The 23,111-nt window shown below is 38.8% G+C and overlaps 1 protein-coding gene across 6 annotated transcripts in view; it reads right to left on the bottom strand.

Moving 5' to 3' along the window:
- Window positions 1–23,111, bottom strand: part of LOC116713144 (stromal membrane-associated protein 1-like) — an 83,668-nt gene that overhangs the window by 4,209 nt on the left and 56,348 nt on the right. For 4 of the 6 annotated variants that reach the window (XM_032553150.1, XM_032553151.1, XM_032553147.1 and 1 more), the window contains exons 8-10: window positions 12,648–12,766; window positions 3,937–4,120; window positions 1,505–1,737 (exon numbers count right to left, since the gene is read on the bottom strand). In XM_032553150.1, coding sequence (XP_032409041.1) covers window positions 1,505–1,737; window positions 3,937–4,120; window positions 12,648–12,766 — 536 coding nt within the window. The remainder of the gene's footprint in view (window positions 1–1,504; window positions 1,738–3,936; window positions 4,121–12,647; window positions 12,767–23,111) is intronic. The other 2 variants (XM_032553152.1, XM_032553149.1) reach the window with 1 other exon arrangement.

Raw genomic sequence — 23,111 nt, 5'->3', positions numbered from 1 at the left:
TCTTCATCCGAGGATCTGATTTAAACCTTCACTCCATGCTGACAGTTCATCATTTCACTTCTAAATTATCATTACAAACATTAAAACTATAAAATTATCACTGTCGCATGCGGCTATTACTGCCTTGTTTATCATTTACCGTCTCCTACCTTAAGTTGAGTGTTATTAATTATGGAATATAAACTCATTTGAGTCAACTTTAAAATTTAAAGCACAATATTTAATATTTGGTTAAATGAGTCCCATCTAAGGCTACAAACTTAAAATCAATGACATTAGCCTGCGTTATTCAGTCTAAAACTAGTTTGAATTTGTTTGGGATCTTTGTCCTGTTGTAACAAGTTTCATTTATGGGTTATTATTTTATAGCACATTTGAGTAACTGTTACTTTTATTTATTGTCAATTTTGTAATTTGACATCTTGAAATTGGGCTTCTGTCTCTTTAAGAAGCTGCTGGTTTTTCTAACACTCTGCATTTAGCACGTAATCACAACGTTTCTCTTTTATGCTGTTTATAACGGTTTTTATTGGTGTTGCACTGAGAAGAAACTCCGATGATGAGCTCAGCAGGCGCGCAGTTACAACAGGTGTTGCTAATTGCTGCTGCCACTAGTCTAGAGGAGCTGGGTGGTAAAAGGGGAATCTGCAAATACTTGATATGCCCTCTAAAAAGTCTATTAACTAAACTTTTTTAATAGTTTAAGCACAAATTATACCTTAATATGCATTAATACACAGAGTGGAAAGTGTCCTATCATTACCACAGAAGCTGGCATCCAATCAGCAACAAGAAAAATTTATGTCGCTTCTGGATTTGCTGCTTTGCAAAAGCTAGCCAATATCATGTCAGGTAGCTTTGCTTTTAGATATTTCAGCTTCACAAACTGCATTTTCTTTGGGAAAAAATAAACATTTGTCCACTCTAAAAGTCGAAACAATACTGGAAGAACACAGAAAGATAAATGAACGGATCAAACTAGCTGGCAATGCAAAAAGTGATTTTCATGGCTAAAGGGAAGCTTGAAGACTTTAAACGTAATTGGTTACCATTAGTACATCTTGTAACATGTAAACAGAGGTATGTTTTTTTTCTACGTCTGCATAATACAACATTTCTAATAAAATATTTGTGATCAAATCTACCATACTGTTTTCAAGATAAGGAGGTAAAAAGATTTACAGACTCTAGCAAACAAATCCTATGTAGAATAATAATTATTCAATTAACTAAAGTTAAGACTGTAATTTTTCAACTGTGCATATAAAGGTTAAAAACAGCAGATTAGAGCTGCTGCTGTGGAGGAGTTGATGAGGAGAATAAGTCCTGAGCTTTAGAGAAAAGGGAGGACAATACAACACAGGGCCATGAATCACCTGCTAGGATAAGCATGACCAAACTGTGACACTGGATTTATGAGATTTAAACTACTAAAACAGCAAAGGTGTGCTCTCTAGTCCACCAAAACACAGAGGGAACCTGGATTAATGTCCTTATGGGTTACCTGGCTCATGTTCCACTGTCCCTGCTGCGGCTGCTGCTGTCCTTGCTGCATGTTGTAGAGGTTCTGTCCTTGGCTGGCCGGCGTCCCTCCCACATAGCCGCCGTTCGGCAGCGTCACGCCGGACATCGATGGCCCGCCACCCATCACGGCTGTGGTTGGGAGGCTTCCTCCCATCGCTGGTGGGAAACCTGGTGGGTTGAACTGCATCTGGGGCTGGCCAAGGTACGATCCTGCTGGGGGAAACGACACAAACACAAAAGGAGCGGGAAAATATTCAGGGTTATTAATGATCACGGTAAAATTCCAACATTTTAAAACATTTTTAAGGTTAACTTTTACATCAACATGTTTGGATATAAAAACCAATTTAATTTGTATTGAGGAAGGAAGAACGCATGGACGGACGGATGGATGGATGATGGAAGATGGATGGATGGAAGACGGACGGACGGATGGATGGATAGGAGATGGATGGATGGATGAAAGATGGATGGATGGATGGATGGATGAAAGACGGATGGATGGATGGAAGGAAGACGGACGAATGGAAGATGGATGGATGGAAGGAAGATGGACGAATGGAAGATGGATGGATGGATGGAAGATGGATGGATGGATGGAAGACAGACAGATGGATGGATGGACGGATGGAAGACGGACGGACGGAAGATGGATGGATGGACGGATGGAAGATGGATGGATGGATGGATGGATGGATGGAGCCTCTTATTCCTCTCATTCAGAATGAAGCATCATAAAACTCCCTTCATCTCCATTTCTGATCCTAATCATCTCCCCATCAATACAGCTCAATAATCAATAATCAACATGGCCTCCACTCTGGATCTGCTGACTCTCCTCCACTTCGCTCAAATCGAATCCCAAACTGCCGCTCGCTGCTTGTGATGTGTGTACAGTAGGAGCGGCGCCCACGCAGCACAAACACAAACGCTGCTGATGCTTCAGTCTTCACATCTAATAAGTGTGAGATAACTCTGCAGACGCTCCGCTCTGCTCACGCCGATGCTGCGTCGCGCAGAGTCTGGAGTTGGCAGCATTTCTGCACGCTGACCTTTCATCTGCCACCATCCTCTCTCATTTTCAACACGCATCACTCCTGGAGTGCACCAGTGTGTAAACGTGCGGCGCCTTTTCTTCACCGAATAAACACGCACGTCCTCGCCAAGCAAGCTGCAAATCAAACCCCACCTTCTTCAAATCTAACGGGATTGGTCTCAAACATTTGTGCTACTTTTGTGCAGCAACATTTTTTGTTTGTGCCGCTTTCATTTTAAAGATATTAATAAATGTTCCCATTTCCAACTGACCATTTCTTAATATCTTTAAAATCATAGCAGCACAAACAAAAAATTTTGTTGCCCAAACGTAGCACAAACGTTTGACACCAATTTTGTTTTAATTTTGTAGAAGGAGGAGGACTGGTTGACTTTTTGACCTTTAAACTTTCATTAATATCTTCAAAGCCAGAGCAGCACAAACAAATATTTTTCGCTGCACAAAAGTAGTCGAGTTAATTGACACCAATTTTGTCTGATTTGAATTAGGTGCAAGGGCTGGTTGACCTTTCACGACCTCTGGCAACATTTCTTAATATCTTTAAAACGATAGCAGCGCAAACAAACAAAATTTGCTGCATAAAACAGCACAAACGTAGCACAAACGTCTGGCACCCATTTTTTTCTGATGTGAAGGAGGTGGGGGAGTTTCGACAATCCACAGAAGCTGAAAATGTTGCAATTCTGATCCCTAGTCGAACCGAATCTACCGAAGGGAAAAGTGTGATAAAAACTAATTTTCTTACTATGTAATTTCTTTTCTCCATGAATAAATGTCCTTAAATTAAACATTTTTCATTGTAGGACAATGCTGCTGCCTTGAAGGTCAACACACCTGCTAAAAAGCCTGGAGGTTTCTGTGAGTGTGCTTCTGCAAAAAAGAACCAAACTAAATAAAATCACAGCTTTAGGAGCTGCTACTATGTTTACCAATTAACAGGAACTTCCTCTGCTGATCCCAGTTAGATGCAGAAGGAGTTTTGGATGAAAACACGCCCATATTTGGTATAAAGTAAGGCCTTATAGGTAGCTGCTCACAGATAAAGTGGGATTTGCTCCTGCCTGCAACAATAAACCCCTGCAGAGGTTGTGCAGCTTAGAGGAAAACATAACACCAAAAAGGTTCATATTCCAACAACTTCCATTTGCAGTAAGTACCTGTAGTTTAACAGATCATATACCGAGCCCCTATAAATGCAGCCAGAGTTCAGAGGAAATGGTTATAAATCCCGTAAAACTGGATGAAAGTGCACAAAGTGTCTCTGCTGGAGCTTTGAACTGCAGAGAGAAACAGTAAAAGTCAGCTGACTGAACCTGGATAACAACTGGATATTAAAAATGGATGGCGGCTGATACCTGGTCCTCCGGCAGCAGGCTGTGGCTGGCTCTGCGGCTGACTGCCCACTGAGCTGCTGCCATACAGAGACAGGATGGAGTCCTTAGATAAAAGCTTCTTTTCCTCCACCTTTGTGGCAGTGGAGGAAGAGGAGGTGGAGGAAGTGGGGGGTTCCACCTGTGCAGGAGCTGCACTGGAGCCTGACTGATAAAAAACAACAAGATGTGTAAATTTAGCAAAACATTGCAGATAAACATTTCTATAAATCTACAGTACACACTGCTTCAATTATACACTCTTAAAGGGCCAGTATCCTGTATTTTCCAGGCATTTATAGCACAATTAAGTAACTATGCTAACTTAAGATTTTATAAAATGCTATATACGGCTTTGGAAAACAATAAGAGACCTCTTAAAATGATCAGTTTTACTCTTTATAGGCAAATGTTTGAGTAAAATGAACATTGTTCTTTTATTCTATGAACTACTGACAACATGTCTCCGAAATTCCAAGCAAAGATTTTGTATTTATTTTCATCTACCTAAATCTACCTAAAAAGTGACTTTTAGGAAGATTTAGAGGCTTGTTTTAAGTAAATAATTCCTTAATATTAATGGAAAAAGTTCTAGTTCCATTGGCAGATTATTTCACTTATGATATTTTTCCCGTGCTATAAGTTAAATAATCTGCCAGTGAAACAAGAACTTTTTCATCAATATTAAGGAATTATTTACTTAAAACAAGCCTTTATATATTGCTGCGAAGTTCCTTTTAAGTTAGTTTGTCTTATTTGAAGAATACCAAGATATTTGCACTAAAAGCTAGACCAAAAATACTTGGTAAGATTTTATGTTTTTGCAGTGAATGCAAAAAGAAAAAAATCCCCAAACTATAACTTGTAATTGTTTGTAAATGGCCTTTTAACCCTTCCCAGATTGATATGTAGCAGCAGTTGGTTCTCCAAGATTGTGTTGTTATTTTCCCAACATGAACTGCCAAAACAAACGGTGTTAATCGATCGGGATCGGTTAATTGAGTGTCTTCTTCTCCTCTTTAATCTTCCAGAGTGTACTTTCTTCTTCAACTTTGTGTCGACTCTGCTTTCCAGACTTTGAGAAATCGTAATTATTTCCTTATCTCAGCACATTCAGGCGGAGTTTCATGAATATTTATTAGCTGAATTGAACTTCTTTTTGCTTCAGCGTTGATCCCACGTGAGCTCAGGTAATGACGAACACATGGCGCAGTTTTACCACATATAACCTGGGATATAAGAAAGGAAGCAGAGAAAAGATTGAAAAACAAAGAACAAAGAAACAGATGAGCAAAAAAGAAAAGAGGAGAGGCCTTGTCACAGCTAAGTGAGATGGATTACATTAATTAGGCTGCTGCAAATAGAGGCAGACATGAACTCAAACATGCACTGATTTATTAAAAAAAACAAAACAAAAAAAAAACGGTGCAGCTGAAAGTAGCCAAGATGAGTTTGAGAAAATCTGAGTAATGGGACGGGGAATGGAGGAGGATTCATGAGTAACACCAGCAGAGACAAGTTGATAAACAGCTGCTCCAGCAACACACTCCCCGCTGAATAAACGCTCTGAAATCAGCGTTGCAAACATCCAAGAGTGTGTTGGCCTCCGCTGGTTAGCAGGCAGCGCTGTGCCCCTTCGTCTGGCCGTCCAATGACAGGAGGGAGGAGATAAAATATAGAGCAAATGAACATGGGGGGAAAAACAGAGAGAAACGTGGAGAGAAACGATAAGTAAGACAGTGATGAAGAGGAGGAAGACAAAAGGATAGAAGGAAGTGATGGTTCGCGCTGCATCACAGAGGTGAGTCAGGTGTTCAGAGGAAAGATGGAGCATCTATTAATAGCAGCAACACATTAGCATGAATCCTGCTTGGAGGAGCAGAGAGATCCTCACCTGAACCGCTTATATCAAGAGAAGAAGAAGAAAAGGAGTAGAAGAAGAAGAAGAAGAGTGTTTGCAGAGTTAATGGATATATTTAACAGTGCTGAATGTAATTTCTGTTTCACTTTTACACCCAGGTGAGGTCTACAGGCGGAGCAGAGGCTCATCGCTGCATCTCAATCTGAGTGAGACGAAACGTCGTCCAGGTGAATTTGGAGATTCTGGGGAATTCAGGGTATTTCTGACAAAGCAGGTGATTCAAATTCAAAAATACTTTATTGATCCCACAGGGGAATAAAATGTTGTTGTAGCTCATTAATTCAGATTCTTCAAAGTGTTAGTGTAGACAGTGACGGCTGTTGGCAGGAAAGATCTCCTGTAACAGTCTGAATTACAGCGAACCTGAAGAAGCCTCTGACTGAAGACACTGTTTTCTCAAGACAGAAGGGGATGGTCTTGATTTTATGAAGAATCCTTCTTTGGATAATCATCTTATGAACATGAACGAGTGTTGTTTTTCTTTTTTTTTTTTTATTTTTAAAGTAAAAAATCAAACATATATGATGTAATTCAAGTAAAGTAAAAAAGTTTTCTTGTGTTGAAATTCAAACAAAAAGGATCCATCAGATCCACAAACAGTGGCTGAGTAAAAAAATAAAAAATTCAAAATGCCTGATTGAACTACGTTCATGACCAAAAGCAAAAACTCAAATCTTATCAATCATTGTTGGTTTGGTTTCTAGTGAAAATATTTTCATACACTTGAAATGAGACAAAACTAACTTCATAGTAACTTTTCAGCAAGATAAAGGAGCTTGTTTTAAGTAAATAATTCCTTAATGTTAGTGAAAAAGATATTAGTTCCACTTGTAGATTATCTAATAAGACACTACAATAAACTATATTATATCAATCAGTCCCTCCAGTTTCTTGAGAATTATTGTGGAAATTCACAAAAAATCAACAAATTATTATTATTACTTAATATTAAGAATGAACTGATATTTTAGCAGTTTGTGAACAGGTTTTATTAATACATTCTGGCACAACCGGCCCTTTAAGAGACTTCATGACCTTGATTTGACCCAAAACGAAAATGAGTTGGACACCCCTGAATTACACCAATTACATCCAGACTGGACCACTCCAAAGCTGCTCACTAAACATCTGATTGCCAGATACTCCAGAAACTTTAGATCCTTTTGCAGAGAAAGAGCGGCAGAGCAATCAGACGATTTCTCGCCAAAGCCAACCAGGTGGCTGACGATGTAAGATGCTCTCACTCCTCTAAGCGACACTCGCAGCGCCGCTCATCATCTCCGACTCTTCCAGAGAAGCGAACGGCATCATGCACTCCATCCACATAGTGTGTGATGCCTTGCAGGGCTCCTAGCAGCACATTGTGTAATAGAAAACCTCTCCAACAAGGCTGCATTCTTCTCACCCTGTGTTTGTGCTGATGGCTGCAGCCGGAGCACTGAATTACTGCTCTGACAGCCTTTTCCTCGCTGTCGCTATTCATAGACCTCTACAAACACACACACACATGCGCACGCACACACACCTTTCTTTCTTTCTCTCCACGTTTTCCCATCATGGATTGAAAATACCCATATACTCCCCTCTGACAGGCCATCTGTGGCTTTAAAGCCATGCCACGTTTTGTTTAGATGTGTGCGTGCGCCGCAGATTTTGTGCTAATTTTCTAAAAACAAAAGCAAAGCTTGCCTTGGAGAAACTGAATTATGGCGTGCCAAAGAGGAACAGCATGAAATGGAGACCAAAATAAATCAAAACAAGGGGAAACGGATCAGGGTCTCAAAGAAAGAGGAAAAAAAAAAAACAAGAGGCCACTGATCACCACCAGTACTCTGTTCTCTCTGCGACTTTTACATCTATACATAATTCTTGTCGGGATTGAACATTCATGAACAGGGCTTTAGTCTGCAGCCAGAGCTGCCTGACAAGTTACCAGTACTGACCCTTTGCACGTGACGTCACGGTCTGCAGAACTCCGCCCACTCCGCCATGACGGACGCCAAAACAATCAATGCGCTCCTTTAAAGCTGGTCTAAAAACAGACATCTGAACCTAATGTCGCTTCTATTTAGTTTATTTCACTGTAAAAATGGTCACGGGGTGTTGCGCGGTCGTCTGCACAAACAGACAAGGACGAAAACCAAACTTGTCGTTTCATTGTATAACTTTAACGAGGAAAGAGACGGCGGTGATGTAGATTAGCATATATGGAAAAAACTGATTAGCATCTTGTCTTTCATATGTTTTTAAGGCTGCTCCGGCGTAAAGGGGAAACGGTGTTTATGACACAGTGATATAAGTAATGTGGTGTGAATTAAGGCAAAGTCGGTAATTGGATCAACACGTCAGGAGGGAGGAAGTATGGGTTGGTTTTTAAGCTAGCTATTCCAACTTTTGTAAATACAGACATCTATCTGCTCCAACCGGATGTGTTAAACTCACTGATAAATTAGCTCAACTCGAACAAATAGAAGCCATGAATAAACGGGAAAAACCAACTGTGGTAAACATTTTCAGTTGCCCTGTTCAGTATCACTGTTCCTCACTTCCTATCTCCGTCAAGGTGCCTCGAATGATTAAGTGACGTAGTTGCAGAAGGTCAATACCAACAAGTCATAAAACTGTTGCTTCCACAGGAATTGGTGCCCATCAACAGCAGCCTTGTTTAGTCTGATTTAATTGAGCTCTAGTTTGTCTAAAAATTCAGGTTAATTTGGGAAGGTGTGAATGTGCAATCCATCTCTGATGTGAACCAAAGAATCAAACTCTGGTCCGCCTACGAACCCAGGTCTCAGTCTGGCTGAAGTGAACTCTGGTGCGGTTTGCTTGCATATGTGAACACCAAGCAAAGCAGAGACTGCTCCACCAAGTTGACTACAATGCAGGGCCTTCTGGGTAAATTCAACTAAAACAAACACGCTAATCTAGCACTAGCTAAAGAACTGATGTGTGCTGTTTGGGCAACTACTAAAGAGAAATCCTACAACCACTAAACTCTGACACCACAGTTTTGTTTGCATTTATTGAAGAAGGAAACTGTGCTCAGTGTCTTCTTCAGAGGTTTCCATCAGTGGTTTTTGTTGCAGCGCCCCCACAGGCGAGGAGGGGAACTGGTTTTTCAAACAGTTTGATTTGTTTCATGCAGTGAAAGTCTGAAAGCCAACTAAACCAGCTCAAAAATGTAACAAATGTTGCGATTTTGGTCAGAAATCAAACCAAGTCTACCGGACTATCAGGTGTGAAATCACCCAGAGATAAATAACAACCAATACTCTAAACCAATACTGGATTGTGATAAGTTATGCAATAATAAATAAATGTTATGCATTTGAGTTTTCTATGCCACTTGAGGCTTATTTTGTAATGACAAAGACTGCAACATTTTAATAAAGTTGTTTAGTTTTCAGATGCTGAATTGACAAGCGACTGTCAACAGACAGGGTAAACGTTTGCAATGAACCCAAAGCAGAAAAACTGTAAAACGGTTAGTCAAGCAATTCTCTGTTTATTTCAAGTCATACTGCCATTACAGCATTCACCAACAATACTGCAGGTTTTCCTAGCTTCATGCAGGAAAACCTGCATGTTGATTGAGACCAAACAGTCGTGCTTTTGGACTGCAGGAGGAGGTTGGAGTACCCAGAGAGAACTTGCAAACTCCACAAACGTATTTGAACCCAGGATCTCGTTGCTGCAGGGCAGCAGTGTCATGCAGCTGTGAGTGGAAATGTATTTGTTGTAAGCAACAAAGTGTGGATCAACAAATGCATTATTTACTTAACTACACAGAGACTCTGTAGACTATAATTCAAATTATGTACAAAAAACAGAACAGACAGTTACTGGCTTGTATCCAAAAACCGTTAAAACAGGGAAAAGAAGAATTTTTTTTGCAAACTGTACCAAAAAATGTCTTTCTGGATCTGTTAATGTATTAAACTGTGATTCTGTTGTTGTTTCAATAACCTACTAATGTGCTGTACTTTAAAACCAATTAAAAATATGCATAGAAATGACAAAAGTGCTAAACCCTGACACGTTCAAATGCAATTTATCATAAAAAAAATCTTCTACTATATCGTTCATTACTTATTTTGTTCTCAGTTCATCAATTTATTACAAAAATGTCTTCAACTTGTCTTCTTTATTTATGGGTGAAATTTCTAATAAAAGTAAAATAAAAAGTTAAAATCAATCATAAACATAAATGTTTGTTTAAATGAAAAGCTTTTTTATTTTTAAACTTGGTCATAGCAAACATAAACAAGGGGTAGCTTCTTTCTTAAGATGTTTTACTTTTTAAGTAAAAATCAACCATGAAGTGAAATATTTGTTTTTGTATTTTAAAGTAAAAAGTTTTTCTTTGTGTGGAAATTCAAACAAAAAGGCAGCAGGTCCACCAGATAAGACACTTTCCTCCTTTTATAAGTGAAACTAGTACTTTTTAATTAATATTAAGGAATAATTTACTTTAAAAAAGCTTCTATATCTTAATGAAAAGTCACTGATAAGTTAGTTTTGCCTTATTTCAGGTGTACTAAGATATTTGCCCTAGAAGCTAGACCAACAATAACTGGTAAGATTTGTGTTTTTGCAGTGCAAGATGAGGATAAACTTTATGTTAGGAGGCATTAAACACGTCAATAAGCAGCTGAAAATAAACGTTTCCTCTAAATGTTTTGGTTGCTTTTGTTCAACATGTTTGTGACTTTGTTTGCAGAAGAGAGAGAGAGGAGGAGGAACGCTGGGGATAACACAAATCCATCCACGTCTCCAAAGCTGTAATCACATTTTTTTTATAATTGACATGCATGCAGACGGAGAGGCGTTCCTCAGCGCCTGCTAATAGCTGCTGGAATCAGAGCGCTGCCAGCTACCCGTACCTTTAAATCCCCAGTTAATCAAACTGTATTGTTGTGATTAGCTGGGTGTGTGAAATGCTGCAGAGAATTATCCAGCTGCTGAATCCAACACTCAGCCCCCCTGCGTGCAGGTTTATGTGTTCAAGGTGTAGAAACAGAACATGATTTCAAAGTCAACAAAGAATTAAGACGGCAATAAGTCACTGATTCAATCACTTCTTCAGTCTGAGCAGAATCTATTAGTTTGTAAAAGTCATGGGTTACTTACCAACAAACAAAGAAAGCTAACCTTCACACCAAGGCGGAGGCAATTACTGGCCCCCGCACTGCCAGAAAACTTTCAGGTTGAAATGTTGCATGAAATGTCAGTAAAGTGGAGAAGAAGAAGAAAGAGGGGGGGATTGATCTGTTTTAATAGAAAAGATGAATAGACAGACTGATCTCTGTTTGTAGGGCAATGTTTGATGCTGTGAAAAAGGAACAAAATGTCATTTTGTGACTTTAAGTTATTATGGGTAGCTGTGTTCTTGTGTTAGAAATCTTTACCTGAAAGAAAAACCCATCCATATGTTGGGTTTAAAGCAAAAATACAAAATGTTACCAAATATTTTTGGTCCAGTTTGTAGTGAAAATACACTGGAAAAAAGACTAAACTAACTTATAAGTAGCTTTTAAGCAAGATTTGAGAGTTTGTTTTAAGTAATTAATTCCTTAATATTGATGTTAAACAACGTAATAATCCCACTGGCAGATTATTTCTGGACAATAATTTGATCATGTCAGCTATTTTTTAGTTATTCTTTAGTTATTGTGCTTCCTTCAATTTTTATTTGCTATTGTGAAAAGGTATTATTTACATTTTCAAAATACATAAATAAAAGAAAAGAAAAATTAAGTTATAACAAGATATTTGTCCATGTCATAAGTGAAATTATCTAATCAAATCATCTAAATTTAAACAATTTATACCTTTCTTGGTCTCAAATGCCAGCAGTCTTATTAAAAAATGTCCAAAGTTTTTTGAATAGATGAATTTGACAAAAAAAAACAGTCAATTTTTTTGACAAAAATTATTTTTTTTATTTAACTTTTAAAAGAAAAAAAATGTAAATTGAAAAGTTTTTTAAAGCATTTGTCAATTTTTTTTAAATGAGATTAAAATAGAAGTAAGCACTGAATCCTGATTTTTGTGTACCGCTACAATATAAGGTTTTGTAAGATGAAGTTTTATATCTTTTTCTTTTGGAAAAAAATATGTGCAAAAAAATACATCCGGACTATTTTGAGTATTTCTGAGTTATTTTGCAGGTAATATTGCCATCTGATGGGTCTATTCGTTGATAAAAAGTCGTTTTCCCATTTTCACCAAAAGACATTACACAAACAAAATTAAACAACTGGTTCAACCACCAAATAGTTAACAGGAATTTTAAATTGACATTTTTTATTATCACAGTGACTGTAAACAAAATAAACCCTGGTGTTAAAGCAGAAACAAAAAGAAGAAGAAGAAGAAGGCTGACCCCATGACCTACTAGATAAATGATAAATAAAATGTGTTTCCTTTGGTTTATTTCTGCACGCTTCCTTGAAGGACGCTGGTCAAATTAATTCAAAGAGAAGGATTTTATGACAGTTTGCTTTGATGTCGATCCTCAGAGAGTATGTGTCGCCACGTAGCAGAAACATGGCCGCTTTGTGAATTCACTCCTCTGTGTGTGTGTGTGTGTGTGCTGTGTGTGGGGGTGTGCGTGGCGGCGTGTGCATGTGTGTGTATGTGTGAGGACTCCCTCAGTGGCAGCCTGTCTGAGGTGATAAGCAGCTGATGAAAGTCACTGTGTGCATATGTGTGTGGGGGTGTGCGTGTGTGTGGGTGTGTGGGTGTGTGTGTGTGTGTGTGTGTGTTTAACTACCTGATCATGCTTTGTGTTGTTGGGGGGAAGTGGGTTGGACACCATCGGTCCGAACAGATCCAGCTCATTCCCGCCGGGACCCGTTTGATCAGAACCTTTCCCTTCTCCCTCTGGAGCATCTGGAAGACAGAAAAACAGAATTTAAATCTGAGTTTCAGCTTTAAAAGAAACAAAAACCACTCAGAAGGTGGGATCCAAACACCTGGACGAGCTGGAGAGAGAACTGATAAAAAATAATTTTCACAGAATCCCTACTGATTTAGTTTTAGACTTTGTGGAGCAGTAACTTCCCTCTTATTTTTGGATTTGTCGTAACTCTAAAGAAAATGCAGCTTTGGAAGCTAAAATGCTACTTGGTACGCTGGTGTTTGCAAAGCAGCCAATCCAGGAGCGGCTTTTGTTTTCCTCTGCGCTGATTGGCTGAACCCCTAAGAGCAGAAATAAGGAAGACTGTGAATGTTAGGTAGTGCTAAAACAGTTTCCTCTGTACGTCTTAATCAATCAGGTGGTTACAAAGTCGGGCTTCATTCACCTGAAGGACATTTCCAAGATTAGAGGACTAAAGTCTCAGCAAAATCTAGAGTAACTCATCCATGCGTTTATCTTTAGTCGCACTGATTACTGCAACAGTGTCTTCACAGGTCTGCCTAAAAAAATCAATCATATCCAGAATGCTGCATCTGGAGGTCTGACTAAAACCAGGAAGATATAGCACATCATACCAGTTTTAAATTCCTTGCACTGAAAGAATAGACTTTAAAATATTGTTAGTATATAAATCACTGAACAGCTCAGCACCACAACACATTAAAGATTTGCTGTTGTCATAGCAACCTTCTAGACCTCTCTGGTCTTCTGGTTCTGCTCTGCATCCACAGAACCAGAACCAAACAAGGAAAAGCAGCATTCAGCTTCTATGCACCACAAATCTGGAACAAACATCCAGAAAACTGCAAAACAACTGAAACACTGAGTTCCCTTAAATCAAGACTAAAATCTCGCCTGTTTAGAGTCACATTGAGATAATATTGGTTCATAAAAAGAAAATGTTAATATTATATGATTAAGAGGTCATGACGGACCCTAATTTAAGCAAAAACACCAAAAAATGACTCTAAATCAATATTTAGTTGCACTGAAAGCATTAAAATAAATCAGAACACAACTTGCTGGACTTGAATTCTGTGTTTTTTAGCTTTGACCCGATGCTGTGCTCAGTCTGCTATGACTCTGGTGGATGAGCTCACGTCGCTCATGGAGGGAAAGGAGAAATGCCTCCACAGGTTGTTTACTTAAAATCTGAAATCTGTCCGGTTCTTTCCCTCAAGGTGTTAACCTCTGCTCTAACTGGGTCTGGGTCCTCTCTGCCTTGCAGTTCATTGGTTGCTTCAATCGTGTGATCACCTGGGGGACACCTTCCAGGAAAGAAAACAGATGAGAGAGAGAGATGGCGGTGTTGTGTCAGCCAGACCTTTTTGTACGTGGGAGTTTTTCATGAAGCTGACCGCTTGCAGTAACTTCCTGAAGGGCAGGAGTTGTCTTTGCCCCGGGGGCTGCAGGAGCAAGCCTTTGCCTCAAGCAGAGAAGTGGGGGAAAGGTTGGTGGAGGTCTGAGAAACATCCTGTTTTTACCACGCATGGTGATTTTTATGCTTTGAATGCACAACATCTCTTTTCTACATGCTAATTTCTTTAAATGAAAAGGGTCAAAATCATAAAAATAAACCAAAACACATCGTTTCCACAGACCTCTCGCAATAAATCAGTTAATCACATGATAAATTAAAACAACCTCCATAATTTTCCAGTTGATTTAACATTTTTCTCTTTTTACCAAAAACTGGAAGATAAAACTCTTCAGTTTGGTGTTTTGGTCTCAACCAGTCATTTTTTGAAGCACAATTTCAGAGTCGGGTAATAATTAGTTACATTTACTTAGGTAACTATTTTGAAAAAATTTACTTCCCCCCCCCCACGTATTTATATTTTCTGTTATACAGACACACAAAAACATGACAAAATAGACACAAATTAACATACAGTGCAATTTTATTTATTTTGGATATTTTAAATGTCTTCCAGTTCTAGCATTAAATGTGCATCATAATTTAAAGTTTAGATCAATAAACTTTAAATTATGAACATTTGTTATCGTGACAGTAGAGTTTCTCATGAAAATATATAAAAATACCTTTTAGATAAAATAAAACTATTCTGAAAGCAAAAAGGGTTAAAAGTTCTCAATAATTAAGCTTTAGAAAATTACTTTTTGGCTTTCTAATGTGTTTTCTACCATTAGCTTTTGTTGTGTGGGTGTTATGTACAAATCACATTTGGTAATAAATGGACACGGTGAGTTTTAAATCTTAACTTTTGACTTAAATAAAATATGCAAAAACGTTTATGTTGGATTCCACAAAAATTTAGATTTTTGTACCTTTATTGATAATTTGGTTTAAAAAAATGACAGCCAGAAGTTAAAAGCTTTGTTAATAAAGTCTACATTGAAGAGTCCATATGAAAATGAGTGGATTTTTGAAAAGATAATAGCTCTGCTGCAAATCTTCAACTTAAACGGAAGTTTTAATACACAGACTAAAAAAGAAGCACTGTTCTGATAATTTCACTTTTTTCATTAATTCATCCATTATCTGATGTTAAAGGAAGGGGATTTAAGTTCTTAATGTCTCTCACTGAAAATGGAAAGTCTTTTGAATCTCTAACGTTTATTTTATAAAACTCAAGTCATAAATATCTGAAGAAAAGTCTTTATTACTTAATCTTGACCAACTAAAGTCACATATAGTGGACACATATTCAAACACTTTCATAAAGCACTTCTTAAACTAAACAACTCATGTTTTGCTTTGTATTTGTATTTTTATTTTTCAAATACAAAAAGAGACATACAGAGATGTTCAAAGTGCGGTTCGGGGCTGTTTGTGGTTCCTGAACTGATTGTGTGTGGGCCCCCAATGGCAATTCATCAGGGATAAAAATTAGTCCTGCCAGCTCAGGTGGTTGTTGTAGATACAATTTATTAATTTTTTAATTAATAAAAATAGATACTTACAATGAAAAATGTTTGCCACAACACAAAATACGAATAAAAAAAAAACCACTTTTTGTTTTGCATTCTCGTTAAATTTATAATTTGACATCCTGTGGGTTTTACTCAAACACAGATTCTGTTCTGTTTTAAATTAACTTTTTAAATTTAGCTAAACACAGAAAGAAAGATTAGAATCTCTTTATTTCTAACTTCTTTCCAACCAAGCCCAAAAGAATTAGCAACTAGATGCCTTTTGAAAAGCAAATATGCAAAGCTTTTTTAAAGATTTTTGTAAGCTTTATATTTGTCTTTCCTACGAAATAAACCAAAATACACTAGACAATTGGTATTCGTGGTGCCAATAAATATCTAAGATCTGAAAATACTTTAAACCCCTTCTAAAAATGCATATAGCTACCTGTTTTAATAGTTCAAACACCAAATATGCTTTGATATGGACAGTGGAATCCATATTTGCACTTCCTCTACTAGCTCTTTCGGGAACAGCCAATCAGCAGCAAGAAAAATGAAAGACGCTTCTGGATTGGCTGGTTTGAAAACGCCAGCCAATGACATGTCAAGTACCAGATATTTTAGCTTCTCAAGATGCCTTTCCCATCAAATGTTTTAGATATACTTTCAGCAGATTTGTAATTTAATTTTTTCTTTTTTAACTACATATTTTTGGGCCTCACGTCCTTTTAATTGCCAATTTGTTTGGACATCCCTGTTGTAGTGTGTTGTGGATGAGATGGGTTGTTGATGAAATTTGTTAACAATCTGCCAAATCTTACTGCCTCAGTTGTCCTCAGGAGTGCAATGGTTTTCCCAACTCTATAAATGTTTAAATTTGTTGATGCTTCTGGCATCTTCCAGCCTTTAAGATGAGCATCGGTTTCCTTGCACACAGGATCTATAAAGATCACTGCAGACATTTAGCTGGAGGAAACTGTCATATAAAGAAGTGGGTCAGGATGATAAGGGCTAAACTATTTGTGTTAATAAATATGTTCTAAAAAAGGTGATAAAGATTTTAAAGGGATATAGTTTTATGTGTCCTGAGACCAACATTTATGGAGCCCTATGAGGGATATGGAAAATATTTTTCTTTTGCATTCCCTCGCAATAAATTGGCTCCGTAAAAATTCAACCAGACATTTAAATTCACTCTTTTTCTAGCAACACAAGCTACAACTAGAGCATGAAATGTAGTTGTCAGATTCTGACATGAAGAACTGCAGGAGTCAAGAAAGGAGCTAAATCCCATCTGGTCACCAAAACTTCTGTGTGGTGGCAAAACTAGACAAAAAATATTTTATGTTGGTTTATTAAAACTAAGAATCCTTTCTGCTTCATGTCACCACATGATGAGTTGGTTATGAAATGTGGTAAAAGTTAATGATTAGTGAAGTCTACTGCACTAAAAGAGCAAAAACACATGAAAATAGAAAGTGGAAGCAAGCTCTGAAAAATATGTTTGGTTTAAAAGAAGATTCTCTGGAGTCTATGGGGGGATACCAGTGTGTTCTTCCTTTCCTACCAACTGGTATTAAGAAGTCGAGACTGTGCCCAGGACCACATTAATCACCCCGAACTTCCAACAGAAGGCTGTGCTGCTGACAAAAAGCTGGCTGGGTGAGCAGATTTATGCTGAAGAAAGACAAATTATTATCCTTCTACTTGAATCCACCAGCAGCAGCAGAAATTCTCCAGGCTGGGTTTTGCTTTTGCAGCTTTCAACAGTTCAGTGAGGGTGAGCCTGAGCCGACTGTAGCATTAGATTTCTGTTGGGTAAAAGTGTTTCTCTGAATTATTGTTGCCTTCTTTTCTAAAGCTGCTGTCAAACTGTTGCTTATTACGCCATGATTGTTGGTGTGTCGGAGAGCTGGTATAGGTCTACCATAAGTCTATCTTTACGTGAGGAAATTAGGTGCATTTAGTGGTGCATTAGGTCCCGTCACATCTTCATAGAAACACTACACTGCCAAAAGTATTCGCTCACCTGCCTTGACTCACATATGAGCTTAAGTGACATCCTATTCCTGATCCATGGGGTTCGATAAGAAGTTGGTCCACCCTTAGCAGCTACACCAGCTTCAACTCTTCCGGGCATGCTGTCCACCAGGATTAGGAGTATTTATGTCGATGTTTGACCATCGACAGTATGTGACCTTTTTTGAGGTCACATACTGATGTTGGACGAGAAGGCCTGGCTCTCGGTTTTTCACTCTAATTCATCCCTAAGGTGTTCCATCGGGTTGAGATCAGGACTCTGTGCAGTTCATCCACACCAGACTCTGCCATCCATGTCTTTATGGACCTTGCTTTGTGCTCTGGTGCACAGTCATGTTGGAAGAGGAAGGGGCCAGATCCAAACTGTTCCCACAAAGTTGGGAGCATGGAATTGTCCAAAATGTCTTGGTATGCTGAAGCATTCAGAGTTTCTTTAGCTCAGCTTCTGAAAAACAACCCCACACCATAATCCCTCCTCTACCAAACTTTACACTTGGCACAATGCAGTCGGACAAGTACCTGGCAACCGAAAAACCCAGACTCGTCCATCAGATTGCCGGAGGGAGAAGTGATTCGTCACTTCGGCGTGTTGTACCCCACTGCATCCGACGCTTTGCGTTGCACTTGGTGATGCATGGCTTAGATGCAGCTGCTCTACCACGGAAACCCATTCCATGAAGCTCTCTGCGGTCTGTTCTTGAGCTAATTGTAAGGCCACATGAAGTTTGGAGGTCTGTAGTGATTGATTCTGCAGACAGTTGGCAACCTCATTGCTCTATAAACTTCAGCATCCGTTGACCCCGCTCCGTCAGTTTACGTGGCCGAGTTGCTGTCGTTCTCAAACACTTCCATTTTCTTTTAATACGGCCCATTCTTTCACAAATGTTGGTGAAAATAGCCTGCATGCCTAGCTGCTTCATTCTACACACCTATAGCCATGGAAGTGATTGGAAAACCTGATTCCAACAATTTGGATGGGTGAGAAAATACGTTTGGCAATATAGAGCAAATATAGGGGGATGAAAGGTACATGGTTCGTTCATACCAAACCAATTTGGAGCGTCAGGTGCATCTGTTTGCATTCAAAGTCTATTAGGAGGTGCGTCGAGGGCCGTTCTGGCGTGTTTTTTAGTGTGGCACGATTTGAACCGGTTGGAGCGTGTTGAGCGTTTGACACGTCGAGTGCGTCCAATACGTCCGATATTCCACATAGACATTTGGTATGAACGCACCAAAATGCACACGTGTCGAATTTGAAGTGTTAGACACATTTAGTGTGAACACACCAAAAGAATTCACACTGCAAATACACCAAATCTTGCCAAGTAAATTTGGTCCAGTTTCAAGAGAAAATATCTTAATATGCTTGAAATAAGACAAAATAACTTACAAGTAACTTTGTAACAAGATACAAAGCTATCTTGTATCTTGTTACAGGTGCTTGTTTTAAGCAAATAAAGTACTAACTCCATTGGCAGATAAATTGACTTATAACATGGGAAAGTGAAATAACACCTTGTTCAATCTATGCAACAAAAGATTTGTGGACGTTTTAAAGTAGAAAAAGGGGTTTAATTCAGTAAGTTGGGATGCTTGTGCTGCAGACTTATTGACATGTTCGAAATATTTATGGCTTTGGCAACTTGTGTGGGAAGGCAAAGTGTTACTCGCTGAAAGCAGCGTCTTCCTACACCACTGAGATGTAAGGCGGATACACAATGGAGGAGCTGTTATAGACTCTGGAGACAGTTGTGTTTAAAAGGTCAGCAATTTCTATCACTGAAATATCCTGAAACATGTTAATTTTTCTTTGCAGTAATCCCAGAACTCCTGACCTTTACATAGAGAATATTAGGGGTCACACTGCTGCTGATTGTATTAAAAGCAAAGAGTGATAATAAAGACTTTGATTGTATAAAAAAGGAATAGTTTAACATAAATTCATCCATAGTAATTCAGTTTAAACATTCGAGCATTCTTATATTTAATGGCTTCATCAGGATGGTCATAATCCAAACCAAAGACTGGAGGAGAACTGGAGTAAGAAAACTCCCTGGGGTAAATTTGGGCCCCGTTTTTACTCTCATGGCAGCACTGCTGCACCAACTGAAACACAAAGCAACCTGATCTGAGAGAGCGCATGGTTTACTGACAACAGAGGAGTAGCATTCCCTGAGAGATGGAGCTATAGAGGGATTGATGAAGGAGAGGCTGAAGGCACGCTGCCGTGTATTTGAGTTATTGATTATGTGTGAAATCTCATCCACCCAGTGTAGCTGGAAGAGGTGTAGTGTTGGTTATTTATAGCAATCTCTCTCCTCCATGCTGCGGTTGGGAATTTTTGATCAATGCTGTGTCCACGGGGCTCTGGCTCCTCTGCCAGCACCTCATCCGCTCGGCTCGCTCCGGCACAGTGCAGCTCCGTAAAGGAGAACAACTGCATATTAGAAATTCACGAAGAACAAAACTTGAAGCAACCCGGTCTGTCTTTTTTCTGCGCCGCTGCCGTTTAGATTTAGGTCAACAAGCGCAGAGAACAATGCTACAGTGGTTAACCGGCGAACCCACACTCAGTGTAGTCAAAATGTCACAGGTTTGAATCCAGTTCGTGACATCGGTTTAATTTCGAGCCGCAGTCATTCTGATGTCATCAATAACAACACAAATACCACAGAGGCAATGACTTATTTTGAGAGGTGAGCACAGTTAATAGGCATTTAATTTAATATAAATACATAAACAAACGTATGACTTTCAAATAGAATACCCAGAATAACTGTACAAATTACATGTAGAAAATGCTGAGTAATTATCTATAAATGTTAACTCATATATTGCAGAAATCTAAGGATCTAATGTTTAAAATCTCTATAATTTTTTTAAATGCAAAACCAATCCACTCAAGAGTAGTAAGAGTTCATACTATTACTGTTACTATTAGTAAAGTGGATTAAATCTACTTCTACACCTTTTCCCCCCACAAAAAAAGTTACTGAAGTAAATGTAACCACTACTGCCCACCTCTGCAGACAGACAACAACAAAACTAGCTTATTAGCTAGCTAACATTTTCTGAATCCAACAGCATTACTCTACTTACTCGGTTTGTTTAGAAAAAACTGCACAAAGATTTTTGCCTTTCATTGGTTTTGTGCCATGATTCTAACACACCGACATGCAGCTCCACACAACAACATGTCTGTCACTAATCCACCGCCGCTAGCATCTTAACGCATATGTTGCACTGAAAAGCGGCTTGGAAAAACGGTTCCGGTTCATCCATAAAGCTACTCTTCCGTTAAGTATCATCTACAGAACAGCGGCCTGCACCACAGTTCGCTCTGAACCAGCCACCAGGCAGCAGTTCTGGCAGGAGAAAGGCTGCAGCACTCCAGTGAGAGCGATGTGCAACGCAAATAATCACCTGGCCAGAACACGGTGCGCTAAATAATAAAACATAATTTAACAAAACTTCCAGGCATACAATTTTCCTCAAGGAATTTTAATAATCGAGGTACTCGAATCATTCGAGGAGTCGTTACAGCCCTACTTATAACATTTAACACAAAAACATGGCGGGCCGCTGGTGGACTGCCCTACCACTGGGCTTCGCAGGTTTCCTGGTGGAAACCCTGAATACCATTTAAATCCCAGCATGCAGGTGATAGAAAACCTTCTGTTCACACAGCAATCTGACGAGTGAAAATGGTCAGACAGTCCCTAACAGTCGGTGCGTCACCATGAGGAAGTGTGTTTTAATTAACTCCTAGAGGACACATCATTTTCATAACAGACAATAAGATTAATTTATCTCTTACTGCAGGAGCATAATCACGCTAATGCCTTTATGCAGTGGGGGGGGGAGGAACTCTCACGTCGAGAGATAAAATTATTACACATCCACTGTTAAGACTTTGCACTTCGTTTAGTCGTCTCCTTGAGTATCTCACAAGGTTGGAGAATAAAGAAAGACGGATCTATGACTGTTCTTTGGGCACAAATGCAAGTCAAATATATATTGTCCTTGTAAATCAGATACAGTAGTCATGAATTGAGTTTTGTGACCTAATAAAATTAAATGGTTGAGCATTTGTGCTGTGTAGACTTGTAAATAGTAATGTGTGTGTGTAAAAGAATCCAATTAATATATATTTTGCGATTCTAAGTCTGAATGTGTAGTTGTATTTAAATGTTGCCACTTTGTCAACCAAAATCACTGAGAATGTCACTTCTGTATCTATAGATAGTTTGAGTCTATAAAAAAGATTCATACTTGTTAAAAATAATGTACCTAGCATTATTCATTAAAATGCAGTATGTAACTTTTATAAAACTGTCACTATGTCATGACAGTTTGTTATGAGACAAATAATCAGTGAAAAGATCGATCTCCTCCTGAGGAGAGCAAAAAGCTGCTGGCTAACGATCACTAGTTTTGACTTTACCTGTTAAGCTGTCAATATAATGTGCTAGATCTTAAATATAAGCATCATATATAAAAGAAAAGGGAAAGCAATGCTTTACTACTAATTGTTAACACAACAACAAATAGATAACATCAGTAAAATGTTTTAAGAACAAAAATAGCGAGGGAGAGTTCAGTTATGCTAGCCTCACTTTGACAACCTTAACATGTAGATGTGCAGTGCAAATCATTGTCTTTCAGTTCAGTTACAAAACAAAAAAAAGGCGACCTACACACTAACTGACAGATCATCGGTAGAGCAGGTGTTTAAATTAGCTAATCAAAAACTGCAGTGTTAGCTTAGCTAATAGCAGTGGTAGCTAATCTACCTTAGCGATCACTTATATTACGAATCTAAAAGTAAACATTGACTAAAAACATAAAACTGTAACGACCTGAATGTTTTTTGGTGTTGAATCCTGATATGTTAGCAACGTTGTTGTCGGTTATTTTCCCTTTCCTGTGGCGCATTGGACTAAATTAATAATTCCTACATCTCCAGGTTTCACTTTGCTAACGGAGTTGTTCCACCGCGGCAGCGCAGCAGTGGATGGCATTTAAAAGAATTGTCTTTTTGCCCTCCATCGTTGTGCGCATGTGTGAAATTTCCGGATGTATACAATAACATGCAAGGTGTCCATAGCGATCTCAAGAAATTCACCGCTCCCGACCAAAAACAACCAATCAGGGCCTGGAGGCGTGGCTTATTGCTGTTATTCGCAGTCATGCTAACTAGCCTGAGCATTCAGAACAAGCTCTGCTATCAGGAAGCAGCAGAGAGCAAAGGTAGGCGGGAGGGAGGGGATAGGGTAAGTGGCACCACACGATACTGTGATTGACAAGTCTACGACCCACCTCCTGGCTCTGATTGGTTGTTTCTAGCTAGCACTGGGACTATGTTTCATACCATAATGTCATGACATAGTGACACTTTTA

This window comes from Xiphophorus hellerii, chromosome 22 (genome assembly GCF_003331165.1).
Source record: "Xiphophorus hellerii strain 12219 chromosome 22, Xiphophorus_hellerii-4.1, whole genome shotgun sequence".
NCBI lineage: Eukaryota > Metazoa > Chordata > Actinopteri > Cyprinodontiformes > Poeciliidae > Xiphophorus > Xiphophorus hellerii.
This window is presented reverse-complemented; position numbering and strand designations above follow the sequence as displayed.